This window comes from Rana temporaria, chromosome 13 (assembly GCF_905171775.1).
Source record: "Rana temporaria chromosome 13, aRanTem1.1, whole genome shotgun sequence".
In the NCBI taxonomy this organism is placed as follows: Eukaryota; Metazoa; Chordata; class Amphibia; order Anura; family Ranidae; genus Rana; species Rana temporaria.
In genome coordinates, this window is record NC_053501.1 from 113,231,992 (window position 1) to 113,251,405 (window position 19,414).

Below are 19,414 nucleotides of genomic sequence, written 5' to 3' on the forward strand. Positions count from 1 at the left end.
TTTCTCTGAAGTCCATGGACGGACACAGCCCCTTAAATCTTGACAAGTGGGTTATGTTCCCTGTTTACAGGAGAGGACTAGGCAGAAACATGTTAAATACATGTTACGTTAACAGAGTTGAACAGCCCCGCCCAGGGGGCGGTCCCTTTAGACATAACCCTCCTCACTGTAGCATCATGCAGCCTCAGTTCATAACAAGCAGTACAAACCTAAAAAGGAGGGATGGGAGCTGTGTCTGTCCATGGACTTCAGAGAAAAGGATTTTACGGTGAGTACAAAAAATCCTATTTTCTCTTATCGTCCATGGACGGACACAGCTCCTTAAATCTTGACAAGTGGGACGTCCCCAAGCAGTGTGAAAAACGAGGGGTGGGAAATATATCAGTAAAACTTCACCCCAAAACAAGCAGAGCTCCTCAACGGAGGAGGTGCAACTTTAAACAGCCGCCGGCAAAAACTAGCGGCTGAAAAAAACATCATAAGATGCACTCACAGCAACCATGTAAATTCTGGAAAAAGCGTGAACGGACAATGCAAGTCGCCGCCTCGCACACCTGTGAGACCGACGCATGATGTCGGAAAAAAAAAATCAGGAAGCACCAATTGCCCTGGTCGAAAGTGCCGTGACTGGAAAGGGGGGCCCGCCACTTAGGAGCATAGGCCTGTATGACGGCCTGCCTGATCCACCGAGAAATGGTGGTCGACGAGACCGCCAGGCCCTTTTGTGGACCAGACACCGACACAAAAGAGATTCAGAAGCTCCGAAACGGAGCCGTAGTAGGCTGGTATACCCGCAAAGCGCGTACCATGCCTAAAGTATGAAAGGCCGAGACCTCCTTTGGAAGAAGGGAAGGTCGCGGGCGCACCATCACCTAATCCTTATGGAGGATCAAGCCTGGCGGCTTGCAAGACAAGACTGCCAACTCAGAAACCCCACTAACAGAGGTAAAGGCCACTAAAGGGGCCACCTTCTGAGATAGTGTCAAGAGAAAATCTCTCTGATGTTTCCAAAAGGAAGGTTCCTGAAGAATCGAGAGCACCAGAGTCAAAACTCATGGGGGAAGAGATGGGCCAAGAGGAGAAAGTATATGACAAACCCCCTGCACGCACAAATGGGACCCACCAGGGAAAAAGGTCACTGAAAGAACACAGCCAAGGCTGAAATCTGCCCCCAAACGGTGCTTTAAGCAATTTTTAGATCCACTCCAAGCTTTAAAAACAGCAGGACCCTGGACACCGAGTACATCCGTGGACGTCACTCCATCCCTTCGCACCAAGAGATGTAGGTCTGCCAGGTGCGACGGTAGATCCTCCGGAAGAAGACTACGGTGCCCTCAGCATTTTTGAGATGACCGAGTCAGACAGACCCCGGTCACCTAAAGTCTGGCTTCCAATAACCATGTTGAGCAAGTCAGTGACAGCGAGGTGGAAATTTTATTAGACATCTCAGCCAATGAGAATCTTTCTGGGTCTATGAATTAAAAGTGGGAGTACCATTGGGGTTAAATGTAGAATTGGACCTTAACTGTTTTATTTCAGATCGTTAGTTTATATCTCGTTGTTTTTTTGATTATGAGTTTTCTGTATTATATTTTATTTTTATTATATTGTTAACTAGATAGGTGGCTGTGCTGATGTCCCTGTTTTTAATTTTATCATTTTTAAATGGGTTTTTTTCTTTTATATATTTTTCTCTCATCTACATCCACTGTTGAGTGAAGCTCTTTGGCTCCCTCCCCTAGTTTGGGGTTACATTTGGAGAAAAATTTGATGATATTATTATTCTTATCCATGAACACCTACTGTACTTGTATCTTTGGTCTCTGCCAAGTTGTGTCCTTTAATATGCTCTGATCATTGCTCTAGTTATGTATGTTATCGTTCTTTATTAATGATCCTAAACAAGATGCTTGTCTGGGCAATGTTTAGTGTTTTTGTCCTCCCCTCCCCTCCCATCTCCTCCCTGTCTTAATGCCTTCGGTTCTGGCTTTTGTCTGCAGTGTTGCTGTGTGACTTTAATCCATCTCCTATGTTAGATGCAATCTACGTCGAGTTCTCATGCTCTAAGTATGAGAGGCGTGTCAGGACTCTGAGTATTTTCCTGTGTGCCAGCAATGTGAGGCCGCCGCCTATGATGGGCGGTTATAGCGGCGCCACGTCATTGAGGTTTCCCTGAGTATGGCAATGTGCTGTTGCCGCCCATAAGGGGCGGTCCCCGTTGCACATGTTGCCGCCTACAGCGACGTTCGTCACTGGGGTTGCCCTCAGTTTAGCGCCTTAGTGTTGCCGCCCAGAAGGGGCGGTTCACGCTGCATAGGTTGCCGCCCACGTTGGGCGGCATCTCCTGTACTCTAGCGTCCAGCGTGGGCTCCTTGGCAACGCTATGTCATGTGACCTGTTATGGTTACGTGACGCTATGGAGGACGCCGTGGTCTATGGCGATTATGTTTTTCAGTCCTAGCTTCACTGTCCGGTATGGATCGTTAAGGTCAGTAGGTAAACACTGTTTGCTTTTTCCATTTTATCAGTCTCCTGTATACATTGTATGGAGACTGTATTGGTGAGCTGCTGCGATGTTTAATTACTTGAGGGCTGCCTGTGTACATTAGAATATTGTTCCTTGCTTACAGTTATGATATTTTTATGGTCAATCTGTCTGTCTGTACCATGTAGTTCCCCATTACAGCGGTGATGGCTTTGTTTGTTTTTAAATATCCTGAGATGGGTATATTTTATCTTGGGGCGGGGTTTTGTCTAATTGGCCTAATTGGGTCCTGCTGCCATATATTGAATCCTAACACAGTAGCCCCTTATCCGCTGAAGAAGTCCTGTGCCTTGGGACGATACGCGTGCGGGGGGCTTTAATTGATGTCAGGACAGCCACCTACCTGGTCTTTTTATTGTTGTACGCTCATTTTCCATGCACTAGGTTATAGTGCTTTATTTGTGAGTACCCCATCTTTTTAATACATTTTATTGTTATTGTGATCATACGGAGAGCACTATGTGTCTGCTTTTTACCCTTCCATGACACCATTCCACGTGAGAGTGTACCGGATGACCATCCATCCTCAGGAGTTGTTTGGAGAAAGGGACCTTCCAAGGAGGCACGGTTATATCCATATCCCCCCTTTTGAGGGACAGCGCATTTGACCTGCTGCTCACACACAGGTCCATTCGTTCAGGTGAGCGGTTTGTACTTCTATTTAAGGATACCTGTTTGCTGTGTTTTAAGGAGTTTGCATCTGAACACCTCAGTGAGGTTCCAGGAGTCAGTTTAACCCTCCCTTTCTCTCCGATTGATCATTTTTTGGACTTGCTATTTTATCTTATTATTTTTTATGTGTTTTGTTTGTAGCGCTGCGCTGCTTTTTTCTAGTGACTGTACAACAGGAGGAAGTATGGGACCTCGAGACAGAGGGACCTCCTGCCCTGGCAACCGCTAGGGTACCTCCGCTACCAGGCACCCGATATCGGCGTACCAAGGACGCAGAGGTCAATCTGGACCGATTTAGAATCACCGGGATCTCCTTAGCCTCCACATTTTGTGGAGCAGCCGAGGAAGCAACTACCATGGAGGAACGGCAAAAAGTCGCCGATACAGACCCCAAAGGGCCACCAGCGTGACTGACGCGTCTGTACCAGATCACTAGACATGGCCACTAACTTTGACACCCTTGTGGCAGAGAGGAGCGGCCAGGAGAGCCATGCCCTGTGAGGCTCACCTCCTGCAAGGGAGCCGAAACAACTTCCCGGACCGAAGAGTCGGGGATCTCTGTCACCAACTCAGAGAGACTCTGACTAGGTGGCACACCGGAATCTGATGATTTCAGAGACAAGAGATTTCAACCACCTGGACAGTATTTCCCCTGGAAAACCAGAGTGTAGAACTGGGCATACAGTACCGCCTTGAAGGAGGCTACCCACGGGCCCCGAACCAGCAGGCGCCTGGAGAGAAGACCGATTGCATGATGCCAATACCTTCACCGCAGACTGAAGAGTCTGCAATTTCTCCAGGGGAAGAAGGACCTTCGCCACCAAGGAGTCTGGATCAACACTAGATACTCCAACGCTGAGTCGGAACCTAGCATGCCCAGGATTTGAACCCTGGGTCGCACACATGGAGGGCAGGCTTGCTGCCATTGAGCTTTAACTCTGTTAATGTAACATGTATTTAACTATTTAACATATTTCTGCCTAGTCCTCTCCTGTAAACAGGGAACATAACCCACTTGTCAAGATTTAAGGAGCTGTGTCCGTCCATGGACGATAAGAGAAAAAATATTTTAACTTGTAAAAACCAAGTCTGAAAAAGAGGTCTGATCCTTAAGTGGTTAAACTGTATCAGTGGTTTAGCATATGTGAAAAAACAGTCCCCTGCGCTAAAGATACTAATTAGTCACATACTAATAAGTCAAAACATGGAAAAAAAGATTGGGGTGGCCGCACTGCTCCTCTTTCATCCTGGCTCCTGGCCTCTAAATGACGTCACACTGGATGGGGCCTAGGAAGCTCCTGTCTGGCCGAGCGGAGAAGGAAGTGAATAAATGCAGGAGCGCACTCATACCGCTGCAACTCTGCAAGCATAGGACTGTGTAGCGGTGGCACAGGCATCGTTTCCACAGGTTAAGAAACCATGCTATACAGTACACCTCCTCACCCCCCAAAAAATACTAAGCTTCAGCTGCAAGCTTTCTAAAAATATATTGTTCATAAAACAAATTTGAATATGTATCTTTAGTAAATTATTTACTAGTGTAACGGAACGTCCCACACTCCGCTTGAGTGCTTCCGTCATATACCGCTTCCTATCAGTCTGGATATAGATATCAGATATTACAGCTGCTCTTGAGCACACAACGAGACGAGACTTGTTTGTCTGCTTAACATGGAGTGTTTAATAGAACCAAGAATACAACCTTATATACAGTTAGAGGAGGTAACCAGAACATAAATTACCATGAGCTAATTAACTAATCATTTACCCAGACTAGGCGAGTAGACATCATGTCTTCTCGCTCACCTGCTATACAATACACATTATCATAAGTGTAAACACAGGACGTCTTCACACAATAGCAGGGTCAATTAGCACAGAGGACAGACAGATGGCTGGAGGTGAGGACATAAGCATCTAACAGTATGTGTCTCAACAGTATGAATAAGTCACTCTAACAATTAACCCGTTGAGTTAAGATCCCACCTCAGGTAGTCCAAGATATAATTTCTCAGTCATCCTATGCCCCTAGTGGACATAGGATTATTTTAGACATAAGAGGGTCCGGGGATGTCCCGGGTGAGTCTGTCACAACTAGGTTATTTTACTAGGTGTATTTCTCTGTACGAATAATACAAATGTAAGTAAAAGATTTATTGATGCTTACCAGGCGATTCCGACGGGTAGGACCTTTTCATTTCTGAATTGTGATTGGTTCAGTTAGAGCAGAAATCAGTTTGTTGGGTACACCGAGACACTTCACATAATCATCACTCTTCTAATAATCTGTAATGTCAATGTTCAATAAATGTTGATAGATGAAAAATAATCAGTCATTTATAAGAGCCATGCAACATTTCTCATAGGCTGCGTTCACATTTTGTACCACGACTATGGGGTGCATTCCCATTAATTTTTAATGGCACCCCAACATGCATACTGACACCTCCTGATTTTTTTGACAGGGTTCTTGAATAAGAATACCGTGCCACAACGTGGGTGCACTAGGCTTGCAGCTGTGGCACGGCCCTATTCACATAAATGGGTCACATTCTGAGAATGTACTGCCCGATAAACATGATGGAGGGTCAATTTCACCATTCCATGAAGCAAAGCATGGAGGTCACAACATACTTAGAACCCCGTCCAGCTGAAAGGAGCAGTAATAATTTAAGGCTGGGTTCACACTATTGCGAATTAGATTATACCACATACAATTCACAGAATATTTGAAAACATGTCTGGTTCACACTTCGCATCGCACAAAAAACGGGTGCGTTTTCTAGACAGTGCAGTGCAAATTGCAGGCACTTATAGGTAGATTCAGGTAGATGGGCTTTACTTTAGGGCGGCGTAGCCTCGCCTGTTTAGGCTACACCGCCGTAAATTAACTAGGCTAGTAGTGATTCACAATCTACTTGCCTGCTAATTTACGGCGGTGTAGCCTCAAACGAGCGGGCGTAAGGGCGCCTAATTCAAATTTGTTGGAGGGGGGCGTGTTGTATGGAAATGAGGCTTGACCTCACGTTTTTTGACGTTTTTTGCCACTGCGCATGCGCCGGGCGCCTACATTTCCCAGTGCACATTGCGGCTAAGGACGCCGTACGGGCCTATTGATTTTGACGTGTACGTAAACGACATAACTCCCGATTCGCGGACGACTTGCGCAAACGACGTAAAAAATTCGAACCTCGCGGCGGGAACGGCGGCCATACTTAACATTGGCTAGGCCACTAGAGCATAGCTCTAACTTTAGGCCGCCTAAGGCCTTACGGAAACAACGTTAATCGACTGCGGCGGGCTCGCGTACGTTCGGGAATCTTCGTAAAAGCTCATTTACATAATCTACGCCGACCGCAATAGAAGCGCCACCTAGCGGTCAGCCACAACATTGCAATCTAAGATAGGACAGCTTGCGCCGTCCTATCTTAGATATGTTTAAGTGTATCTCTGTTAGAGAATACACTTAAACATAGGTCGGTGCAGACTCAGAGTTAGGTCGGCTTATCTGTAGATAAGCCGGCCTAACTCTTTCTGAATCTACCTATTAATCTTCAATGGGAACGCATCCGATTTGCAGATGTGTTCCGTTCTGAACAGGAATTATCTCCCCCTCCTCCTACACCTACCCCTCTCACTGGTCAGCTGTCCGCAGCCACAATGGAGAGGAACCACTGAATGAATCAATTTTCTCTTTACAAAGAAAACGGAGATGCAATTCGCACCAGACTAGTGTGAACCCAGCCTAACTCTACTGCCTAGTTTTAGGAGTGGTTCACACTGAATGGTCTTAAAATTGTGCTACTTCAGCATCATTTCAAAGCTGCCAGTCAGTGCGATTTCATGTGCGGCTTCATGCACAGGTGTCTATGCAAGTCGTACATGAAATCTCCAAGAATAGCGCAGGAACCTTTTTCAAAATTGGTGCAAGTCGGAGTCACACTGATTTGAACGGTTCCATAGGCACAAATAGGGGGTGACTTGTCATGTGATTTTAAACTGTAAAATGACATGACAAGTCACACCGGTCTGAACCAGGAATGACTGTAACCCAAACACAATTGTAAACCAATAGCCAGATTCACAAATAGTTACGCCGGCGTATCAGTAGATACGCCGTCGTAATTCGGAATCTAAGCCGTCGTATATTTAAGTGTATGCTCAAACTGATATACACTTAAACCTAGCTAAGATACGACGGCCTGCGCCGTCGTATCTTAGCTGTCTAGGTCCTGCCGGCCGCTAGGGGCGTGAACGCTGATTTACACCTAGAATGCGTAAATCAGCGAGATACACCGATTCACGAACGTACGCTTGCCCGTCGGAGTAAAGATACGCCGTTTACGTAAGGCGATTCCCGGCGTAAAGTTAGTCGAACGAATAGCTGGACTAGTCAATGTTAAGTATGGCCGTCATTCCCGCGTCGAAATTGGAAAAATGTACGTCGTTTGCGTAAGTCGTCCGTGAATGGGGCTGTACGTAATTTACGTTCACGTCAAAACCAATACGTCCTTGCGGCGTACTTTGGAGCAATGCACACTAGGATATGTCCACGGACGGCGCATGCTCCGTTCGTAGAAAAACGTCAATCACGTCGGGTCTTGAGTAATTTACATAAAACACGCCCCCTCAACCTCATTTGAATTAGGCACGCTGAGGCCTGCACATTTACGCTACGCTACGCCGCTGTAACTTAGGAGGCAAGTGCTGTGAATACAGCACTTGCCTCTCTGACATACGGCGGCATAGCGTATATGCGATATGCTACGCCTGCCTAACGTTGCGCCCGCCTACGTGAATCTGGCTATAAACCTACAGGCTGTCTTCTAAACAATGTTGATGCAAAGCTACAAAAACAAAGTACAAGTAACAAAATGTTTACACAGGATCCATAAAAACAAAAACAAATACAGAAAATAGCTACAAGAAAGGGGAGTTATTAGGGGCTAGTTAAGCTCCTTTTACACTGGGCAGGAGGTGTAGTGGTGGTATAGCGCCAATATTTTTACTGGTGCTATCCCGCCAGAATTGCTGTGGTATTCGGCTGCTAGCAGTGCAGTTTTAACCCCCGCTAGCGGCCAAAGGCAGAGGCGCATTGCCAGCGGTATAGCCGCTGTTTCCCATTGCTTTCAATGGGAAGGAGCGGTAAACACACCGCTCCTCTCACTGCTCCAAAGATGCTGCTAGCAGGACTTTTGGAGCGGTCCCGCTAGTGCACCACTCCAGTGTGAAAGCCCTTGGGTCTTTCACACTGGAGACACAGCAGCCGTGGTTTAGGGTCGGTTTGCAGGTGCTATTTTTAGTGCAATAGAGCTTGCAAACCGCCCCAGTGTGAAAGGGGCCTTAGGGTAATCTAAACATTGAATAGCTTTAGTTTATAGGTTTTTCTTCAATTTGAAGGTTTGCTGGAACATACATTGGGGGTTATTTACTTAAGCCAAATAAAGTGCTCTTAAAAATTGCACTTGGAAGTGCAGTCATTGTAGATCCGAGGGGAAGATCTGAAATGAGGGGAAGCTCTGCTGATTTTTATTATCCAATCATGTGCAAGCTAAAATGCTGTTTTCTATTTTCCTTGCATGTCTCCCTCTGATCTACAGCGACTGCAATTTCAAGTGCACTTTGCACTCGTAGTGCAAGGTGGATTTGCCTGTAGCACCTTTTCTGGCGGAGCTTTGATTGGAAGCTATGTTTATAACACACAACTAATTGGTAATTACATATTGTGTATTTCTTACCTTAGGGCAGTGATATGCAATTAGCGGACCTCCAGCTGTTGCAAAACTACAAGTTCCATCATGCCTCTGCCTCTGGGTGTCATTCTTGTGGCTGTCAGAGTCTTGCTATGCCTTATGGAATTTGTAGTTCTGCAACAGCTGGAGGTCTGCTAATTGCATATCCCTGCCTTAGGGGATACACCCAGGTAATGAACTAATACTCACCATATGATTTTTTTTGCAGCAAATTATTTATCCTCTGAAGAAGATCCCTTGAGATCGAAACGCGCAGGAACATATTCAGATGCATTGTACTTGTATAACTGTATAGTAATGCTGTGCTTGTATATGCTGTGTTTGTACATTTTGTGTGTGCGCATTTATATAATTCCTTCACTAGAGCTTTGAATTGATTGTATGTTCATGCACATATTTATTAAACTTTTTTACTTATAATCCAGCATACTGCTCCAATTTCTCTGCCTAAAAAACCCATTGGGGGGCCCTTTATTTGTTCCATTATTCGGGGTGCGCATCGCTATTCGCTCTCCAGATATGTGTCACTCTCTATGCCTTTAGTTAAATCGGAACTCCAGCTGATCGGAACCCTCCCCCCCTCCGGTGTCACATTTGACACCTTTCAGGGGGGAGTGGGGTGCAGATACTTGTCTAAAGACAGGTATTTGCACCCACTTCCGGCCACACAGTCTGCGGGCAGACTGCAGGCAGGACGTCACCTCCCGTCACCTCCTATCCCCTCGTTGTGTGCTGGGAACACTCGGCTTCCAGAGCACAGCAGGAGCCAATCAGCAGGCGCAGCGTGACTCACGCATGCGCTGTAGGGAACCGGGCACTGAAGCCGGAGCACTTCACTTCCTGGTTCCCTCACCGAGAATGGCAGGGGGGCAGCAGAGTGACAAGCGATCGCTCTTCCTCTGCTGCGGACGGCGCTGGACTCCAGGACAGGCAAGTGTCCTAGTATTAAAAGTCAGCAGCTGCAGTATTTGTAGCTGCTGACTTTTAATATTTTTTTTTTCAGCGGACATCCGCTTTAACCACTTGCCGACCGCCTTACGTCTTTTTATGGCGGCACTTTAAAGATGGATATCTCGGTAACGGCAGCAGCTGCTGCCACAACCGAGGTATCCATCTTTAGTGTGAGCGATCCTGTAAAAGATAACGGCGGATTCGCTGCGAGATCACCGTTATCGGCGGCGGAAGGAGGCCTCCTGCCGCTCTCCCGCGCCCTCCGCCGCTTACCGGAGCCGTCGGTAGCGGCGGAGGCGTTTGGGTGCTTCAGCCTGCTCTGTGGGAATACGAGTGAGGGCAAGATGGCCCCCACCCGTCCCATAGCATTGCTGGGCGGAAGTGACGTCAAAACGTCAGTCCCACCGAGCGTCTTAAAGAGACAATTTTTTTGTTGTCATTTTTTTAAATGACAAAATTTACTTTTTTTTTTTTGCTTTTAAGCCCAAATATGAGATCTGAGGTCTTTTTGACCCCAGATCTCATATTTAAGAGGACCTGTCATGCTTTTTTCTATTACAAGGGATGTTTACATTCCTTGTAATAGGAATAAAAGTGATAAAAAAAAAATTTTTTTCTAGTGTAAAAAAATAATAAAATAAATAAAAATAATAAGAAAAAAAAAAAAGTTTTAAAGCGCCCCGTCCCGACGAGCTCGCGCGCAGAAGCGAACGCATACGTGAGTAGCGTCCGCATATGAAAACGGTATTCAAACCACACAAGTGAGGTATCGCCGCGATCGTTGGAGCGAGAGCAATAATTATAGCCCTAGACCTCCTCTGTAGCTCAAAAAATGCAACCTATAGAATTTTTTAAATGTTGCCTATCGAGATTTTTAAGGGTAAAAGTTTGACGCTATGCCACGAGTGGGTGCAATTTTTAAGCGTGACATGTTGGGTATCATTTTACTCGGCGTAACATTATCTTTCACAATATATAATAAGATTGGGCCAAATTTTATTACTGTCTTATTTTTTAATTAAAAAAAGTGAATTTTTTCCAAAAAAAGTGCGCTTGTAAGACCGCTGCGCAAATATGGTACGACAAAAAGTATTGCAATAATCGCCATTTTATTCTCTAGGGTGTTAGAAAAAAAATATATATATATATGTTTGGGGGTTTTAAGTAATTTTTTAGCAAAAAAAAATGTTTTAGTCTTGTAAACACCGAATCTGAAAAACACCCAAAGTAGAGAAGTGGTTAATAACCTCCACTATGTATCTCTAAGGACAATCCTATGACTTGCACAGTAGCAAGAAAAAAAAATACACAACAACAAATATTACAAGTCAAAGGAGAAGGCGGTAGTGCTCAGGAGTACAAGGAACAACCACATCTGGGGTAACACTGCAGACGGCCGTGGATCGCACAGGAATGCTGTGCGTCCCTGTTCTCTGTCTCAGGGACGTATCGGGCCGATTCTTTGCCTCGATTCGGCCCTGAAACGAAGCCAAAGATGCCCCAGAGATATGTGAACCGACTCCATAGAGAGCCGGGCACTCTCTCCTGTCATGAGAATTGGATGTGGGGGGGGGGGGGGGGGGAACGAACCTCATCCAATTCGCATAGGTGTGAACCCAGTGTCCATCCATCTCATGCCTGAGGTCTTGTATTCTCCTCCTCGATATGTTAGACGGCTCACTGTCTCTCCTATCTTCCAATTTCAGAGTCACTCAGACAGAGGATAATAAAATGTAAACTCTAAAAAGCATTCAGAAAGCAATCAATAACATTTTATCATCTAGGAAATACTACAACTGTAACAAAGTCCGTCTTATTTACCTCTAGATTAATGTTTTCTTTCAAAGCCCTTCTCATATAAAATGGCTGATGGGTGCGGTGAAATGCTTTCAATTACATATACGACACAATTTCCTTCTCTGGGGAACTTTTGTCATGCACAGCCCTCCCACAGTGTCATATGACTGTAGGTGTGTATAGTCAGGAATGCAATGTGTTGCTTCCTAGGTGTGTGTGAGATCTGACCGTCCCCTCCATTGTATTCCTGCTCTAGTGAGGAAGATTCTCAGCACAAGTCATCTGTAGACATTTTCTTTTAGTTATTGTAATGCAATTTACATTTCATCTCAATACACATACCATCGTACGACAATATTTGTTATATTTATGTTTGTTTATCTGCAGCAGCGGTTGGTGCTCAATTTTTTTAGAGGGCGCAAACAAAATGAACAATTCTGAAAACAAAACAAAAAAAAAACAAAGCTGCCACTGTGCCCATCAAACGCTGCCACCGTGTCCATCAAACGCTGCCACCGTGTCCATCAAACGCTGCCACCGTGTCCATCAAACGCTGCCACCGTGCCCATCAAACGCTGCCACCGTGCCCATCAAACGCTGCCACCGTGCCCATCAAACGCTGCCACCGTGCCCATCAAACGCTGCCACCGTGCCCATCAAACGCTGCCACCGTGCCCATCAAACGCTGCCACCGTGCCCATTAAATGCTCCCACCGTGCCCATTAAATGCTCCCACCGTGCCAATCAAATGCTCCCACTGTGCCAATCAAATGCTCCCACTGTGCCCCCCTGCCCAGCATCTGCTCCTTCATCAGTGGCTGTGCATCCATAAGGGGTGCATTGGCGCCACGCCCTCTCTCCTGCCACCTCCTCTATCACCAATTTTTGACACCTATTAGAGCCCCACAGCTATAATTCAGGCACCCGGCGCTCGAAAAGGGGACAGGAGCCTGAATAAGGGGTGGCAGCGGCGGCCATGGTTAGATTCATGCAATGCATGAATCTATCTATTGGTGATAGAGGGGGGTGGCTGAAGAGAGGGGGCGGCGCCAATGCGCCCCTTATGGACGCACCGCCACTGATCTGCAGCTTTACATATTATTACAAATCGGTCTCTAAAAAAGCCTTCTTACTACATTAGACCTACTTCTCCCGGCAGACCAGCAGTGCATGCTGTGACTTGTGGTTCTTCAACAGGAGGAAAACTTCTTCTTGTAGTCTACTGCTCTTTTTTTTACCATAAAGGAACTACATATCCCAGCATGCTCCATGCAGATGAGCATGCTGTGACCTGCAGTTCCTCAGCAAGTGAGTAGCAGTCTTTTGCAGGCTTTCGGTCTTTATTATTACCAAACCACTGCAGATTTCAGCATACTCTTTTTTTTGTAGGTGCATGCTGAGACCTGTAGTTCTTCAAAAATAATATCCTAGTTAGAGTAGAGCAAATTTCTGAAAATTTCAATCACTTGGATTGTCCAAGGTTTTTAAAATTTCTTAAACGCTGAAATAAGGAATTCCTGAACCAAAAGTCCTATTAAAGTCAATGGAAATTTGAGCCAGGTTCTGAACAAGTGTGTATTACAGAGCTGTAAATTATATAAAACCCTGCAAAATAAATTGGGATGGTCCTCTCGTTCAAGTATTATGAGATGATGGGCCAAAAAACAATCTTTTCTTTAAAGTGGATGTAAACCCAATTCATGAAATGTGAGCTGGGCACATATATATTTACAGTGTTTTTTTTTTTTTTTTCCTGTTTTCTTATCTCTCTTTAACCACTTCCATACAGGACACTTGCGCACCTTCCCGCCCAAGCCAATTTTCAGCTTTCAGCACTGTCGCACTTTGAATGGCAATTGCACGGTCATGCTACACTGTACCCAAACAAAATTGGCGTCCTTTTTTCCCCACAAATAGAGCTTTCTTTTGGTGGTATTTGATCACCTCTGCGATTTTTTTTTTTTTGCGCAACAACTAAAAAAAGACTGAAAATTTTGAAAAAAAAAATAAGTTTTTATTTTTTTCTGTTAATTTTTTTGTAAATAAGTAAGTTTTCTCTTTCAATTACGGGCACTGATATGGCGGCACTGATGGGCACCGATGAGATGGCACTGATGGACATCGATGAGGTAGTACTGACGGGCACAGATGAGGTGGCACTGATTGGCGGCGCTGGTGTGCAGCACTGATGGGCACACATAGTCGGCACTGATGGGCACACATAGTCGGCACTGATGGGCACTCATGGGCGGCACTGATGGGCACTCATGGGCGGCACTTATGGGCACTCATGGGCGACACTGGGCACTCATAGGCGGCACAGATGGGCACTCATGGGCGGCACTGATGGATACTTATGGGTGGCACAGATGGGCACTGATAGGTGGGCACTGGGCATGGATGGGCACTGTGGGGTGGCACTGATGGACACTGTAAGGTGGCACTGATGGACACTGTGGGGTGGCACTGATGGACACTGTGGGGCGGCACTGATTTACCCATGTGTGCCAATCAGTGCCCATTTGTGGGCACTGATTGGCATCTTTTTTTTTTTTAATGCTTTTTTTTTTTTTGCCCAGACTTTTTTTTTTTTTTTTTTGCCCCTTTTTATTTTTTATTTTTTTGCCCTTCCCTGGTCCAGGGTGGGCTTCCCTAGTGGTCCAGTGTGGCGATCCGAGGGGGGGCTGCGCTAATAAACAATCAGCGCGAACCCCCCCTGTCAGGAGAGCCGCCGATCGGCTCTCCTCTACTCGCGTCTGTCAGACGCGAGTGAGGAAGAGCCATGAACGGCTCTTCCTGTTTACATCGTGATCAGCCGTGGTTGGACACGGCTGATCACGTGGTAAAGAGTCTCCGTGAGAGACTCTTTACCGAGATCGGTGTTGCGGGGTGTCAGACTGACACCCCGCAACAACGATCGCCGCGATGCACGCCCCCGGGGGCGCGCAGCGGCTCAGAATCCTGAGGACGTCATATGACGTCCAGTCAGGATTCTACAACCACTTTGCCGACGTCAATATGTCATTGGCGGGCGGCAAGTGGTTAAAGTGGATGTAAACCCAATTCATGAAATGTGAGCTGGGCACATATATATTTACAGTGTTTTTTTTTTTTTTCCTGTTTTCTTATCTCTTTAATCACTTCCATACAGGACACTTGCGCACCTTCCCACCCAGACCAATTTTTAGCTTTCAGCGCTGTTGCACTTTGAATGACAATTGCGCGGTCGTGCTACACTGTACCCAAACAAAATTTTTATCATTTTGTACCCACAAATAGAGCTTTCTTTTGGTGGTATTCGATCACCTCTGGGATTTTTATTTTCTGCAAAAAAAATGACCCAAATTTTAGAAAAAAAGTTTTTTTTTGTTTCTGTTATAAAACATTGTAAATAAGTACGTTTTCTCCTTCACGGATGAGCACTGATGGTACTGCACTGACGGGCACTGATAAGGCTGCACTGATGGGCACCGATGAGGTGGCACTGATGTGGTGGCATTGATGGGCACTAATATGCGGCACTGATAGGCGGCATGGATGGGCTTGGATAGGCGGCACGGATAGGTGGCACAGATGGGCACAGATAGGCGGCACGGCTAGGCGACACAGATGGGCACGGATAGGCGGCATGGATGGGCACTGGTAGGTGGCACGGATGGGCACTGGTAGGTGGCACAGATGGGCACTATCGTATGTGTTGTACTAATGGATGCCAATCAGTGCCAAACAATGCCTGCCAATCAGTGATGCCCATTGTGGGCACTGATTGGCCTCCATTGCGGCACTGATTGGCATCCATTTTTTGTGTCCTCCTCATCCCTGGTGGTCTAGGGTGGCATACTTTTTTTTTTAATCCCTGGTGGTCTAGTGGCCATCCCCGGTGGTCCAGTGGGCATCCCTGGTGGTCAAGTAAGCATCCTCGGGGGGGCTGTGCTGATAATCGATCAGCACAAACCCTGTCACAGGAGCAGCTGATCGGCTTTCCTCTACTCGCGTCTGACAGACGCTAGTGAGGAAAAGCCGATTACCGGCTTTTCCTGTTTACATCGTGATCAGCCATGATTGGACACGGCTGATCACGTGGTAAAGAGTCTCCGGGAGAGACTCTTTACCTTGATCGGTGTTGCGGGGTGTCAGACTGACACCCAGCAACAACGATCGCCGCGATGTGCGCCCCCGCCCCGATGCCCGCAGTGGCTCAGAATCCTGAGGACGTCATATGACTTCCAGTCAGGATTCTACAACCACTTTGCCGACGTCAATTTGTCATTGGCGGGCGGCAAGTGGTTAAAGCACTGTGTCCCGTAGCTGTCTCCTGCTCCATTCTTCTGTTATCAGCCTGATAACTCCTGAATGAATGAATGATCGAATGAACACTATTGATGCTATAAATAGATTAGCAGTGCCCTGAACTATTCAAGGAACAGCTCTGAAAGGCTCTACCTATGAGGAGAGGGGGTGTGTGACTTTCCTCCAATCAGCTGTCTTGGCTGTTTGCCCAGGCTTCACTGCAGTGCTCAGTGCTAAACAGGAAGAGAAAAATCTCTAACACAATCTGAAAATTCTAAAGAATATATAAAGCTGAAGACGGCAGATATACATTTAAAACTTATGTGGGGAGATTTGTTTCATCTCTATGTATTATCTAAAGCTGTTCACTTCACTGGGTATATGTGAGAGTTTACAACCACTTTAACCACTTGAGGACCCCTCCACGCCGGGCATGGCTGGGCACAGGCACGTACAGGTACGTCGCCTTTAAGAGCCCAGCCATGGGCCTCGCAGGCGCCGACGGCGGTGCGCTCGTGACCTAGTCCTGAGCTCCGTGACCACACCTGCGGGACCCGATCGCCACCGGTGTCCCGTGAACGGGTCACAGGAGCTAAAGATCAGGGAGAGGTGAGTGTAAACAAACCTTAACCGTTCTTCTCTGTGGCTTGTCACTGATCGTCTGTTCCCTGTCATAGGAAACGGCGATCAGTGACGTCACACGTCCAGCCACGCCCCCTACAGTAAAAAAAAAAACACACACAACAGGACACACTTAACCCCTTAGCGCCCCCTAGTGGTTAACCCCTTCACTGCCATTTTTACAGTAATCAGTGCATTTTTATAGCACCTTTCGCTGTGAAAATTACAATGGTCCCATAAATGTGTCAAAAGCGTCCGATGTGTCCGCCATAATGTCGCAGTCACGAAAAAAAAAAAAAAAGAGATTGCTGCCATTACTAGTAAAAAAAAACTATTGATAAAAATGCCATAAAACTATCCCCTAATTTGTAGACGCTATAACTTTTGCACAAACCAATGAATAAACACTTATTGCGATTTTGCCACCAAAAGAAAGTTCTATTTGTGGGAAAAAAAGAACGCCAATTTTGTTTGGGAGCCACGTCGCACGACCGCGCAATTGTCAGTTAAAGCGACGCAGTGCCGAATCGCAAAAAGGGGCCAGGTCCTTTACCTGCATAATGGTCTGGGGCTTAAGTGGTTAAAGTGGCTGTAAACCCTTACACACCACTTTTCACTACAGGTAAGTCTGTAATAAGGCTTACCAGTAGGTACCGTGAATATCTCCTAAACTTGCACCGTTTCGGAGATATTTACTGTATCCACATGTGCAAACATCATCGGCACATGCGCACTGAAGAAACGGCTTGCCCGTGCCGTTTCTTCAGCTGCTGTGTGCCGTGACCGGCATGCATGGGAGTGACGTCATCGTGGCTCCGGCCAATCACAGCGCCGGAGCCCGCAAACCCGGAAATAACTGCATAGAGACATGTCGCATGTCGCCGGTCAAAGTGGTGTGCGGGGACCGCTGCACCAGCTTCGATCTAAGGTAAGTATTTCATAATAAGCTAGTATGCGATGCATACTAACTCATTATTCCTTTGTCTTGCTGCATTTTTGTTATGGGTTTGCAACCACTTTAACCACTTCAATACCAGCCACTTTCACCCCCTTCCTGCCCAGTCCAATTTTCAGCTTTTCAGCGCTGTCACAATTTAAATGACAATTGTGCAGTCCCCAAACAACATTTTTATCATGTTTTTCCTACAATTAGCGCTTTCTTTTAGTGGCATTTGATTACCACTGGGGTTTTTAGTTTTTTGCGCTACACATAATACCTTGAAAAAATAAAAGATACAGTATCTGTTGTGGAGATTTTATGAAGATGTATTTAATATGTATTGTCATAGTGCCACCCAGTGTTAGTACTTCCGCAACCCGCAACTAAAGAGCTGACTGGGGTAGTCTGAGACTGGTTGAGATAAACTTCCTGATTTGGAGAAGGGTGTTTGCGGAGTGAGGATGTCGGCCGGCAAAAGGGTCCCTCTGTAATGCACAGAAAGTTGCCTGTGGGGATGTGTCCGCTCTGCAAACGCATTGTCGGTTTAGCGGATGTGTGCTTTGGTCGTCTCTCAGTGCCTGACCAACATTGGTGTAATGGCGTGAGCATACACCTGCAGATAAGCTCCCCTGATCAAGAACTGTGTTCATTGGTTATTGTATTATTGTTGTATTATGCTGCTGTTGTCTTGTATTGGTACTATATTGTATGTATCTAAATATCCCTATTAGAAGGGTTATCATATATTGTCACATCCTGTGTTGTCAAATCCATATATGGGCATTTGCTGTGTGGAGCCCCCACCCTGTGAGCTCACTTCCTATGGAGGAGGTCAAATGCTGTGACATCACTTCCTATGGAGGAGGTCACATGCTGTGACATCACTTCCTATGGAGGAGGTCAAATGCTGTGACATCACTTCCTATGGAGGAGGTCACATGCTGTGACATCACTTCCTATGGAGGAGGTCACATGCTGTGACATCACTTCCTATGGAGGAGGTCACATGCTGTGACATCACTTCCCATGGAGGAGGTCACATGCTGTGACATCACTTCCTATGGAGGAGGTCACATGCTGTGACATCACTTCCTATGGAGGAGGTCACATGCTGTGACATCACTTCCCATGGAGGAGGTCACATGCTGTGACATCACTTCCCATGGAGGAGGTCACATGCTGTGACATCACTTCCCATGGAGGAGGTCACATGCTGTGGCCAATCACCTGCTGTTTGTGAGAGCTTTTGTTATAATAAAAGGACCCTGTGGGGGCGTCGGCAACCCAGTCATGCTGGAGAGCTGAGATGAGAACTTACAGGTCAGGTCAGTGTATGTGTCAGGTAGGTCAGTGTATGCATCACTAGGGCAGTGCATGCGTCAGGTAGGTCAGTCAGTGTATGTGTCAGGTAGGTCAGTGTATGCATCAGGTAGGTCAGTCAGTGTATGTGTCAGGTAAGTCAGTCAGTTTATGTGTCAGGTAGAGCACATGTGTCACAAGGGCAGGACAAATGGGGTGGAGTCAGGGGCGGAGCCGATGGGGGGCACGACAAAATTAGGTTTTGCATATAGGCCGTAATGCGAGGTTGGGGGGCACTGTGGGACAATATGAGAGGTTGGAGGGGCGCTGTGGACCAATATGAGTGGTTGGAGGGGCACTGTGGGCCGATATGAGATGTTGGGGGGCACTGTGGGCCAATATGAGAGGTTGGGAGCAATGTGGGCTGATATGTGATGGGTGCCACTGATTAAGAGGCATTGATGAGCATCAGGTAGGTCAGTGTATGTGTCAGGTAGGTCAGTGTATGTGTCAGGTAGGTCAGTCAGTGTATGTGTCAGGTAGGTC

At 46.5% G+C, this 19,414-nt stretch overlaps 1 protein-coding gene across 1 annotated transcript in view; it reads right to left on the bottom strand.

Moving 5' to 3' along the window:
- The window catches only part of LOC120920162 (NACHT, LRR and PYD domains-containing protein 12-like), a 487,778-nt gene extending 475,945 nt beyond the window's left edge, over positions 1-11,833 (bottom strand). The window contains exons 1-3 of the mRNA XM_040332082.1: positions 11,743-11,833; positions 11,512-11,661; positions 5,385-5,503 (exon numbers count right to left, since the gene is read on the bottom strand). Of these exons, the coding sequence (XP_040188016.1) occupies positions 5,385-5,415 (31 nt within the window). The 5' untranslated portion in view covers positions 5,416-5,503; positions 11,512-11,661; positions 11,743-11,833. The remainder of the gene's footprint in view (positions 1-5,384; positions 5,504-11,511; positions 11,662-11,742) is intronic.
- Positions 11,834-19,414: the final 7,581 nt, after the last annotated feature.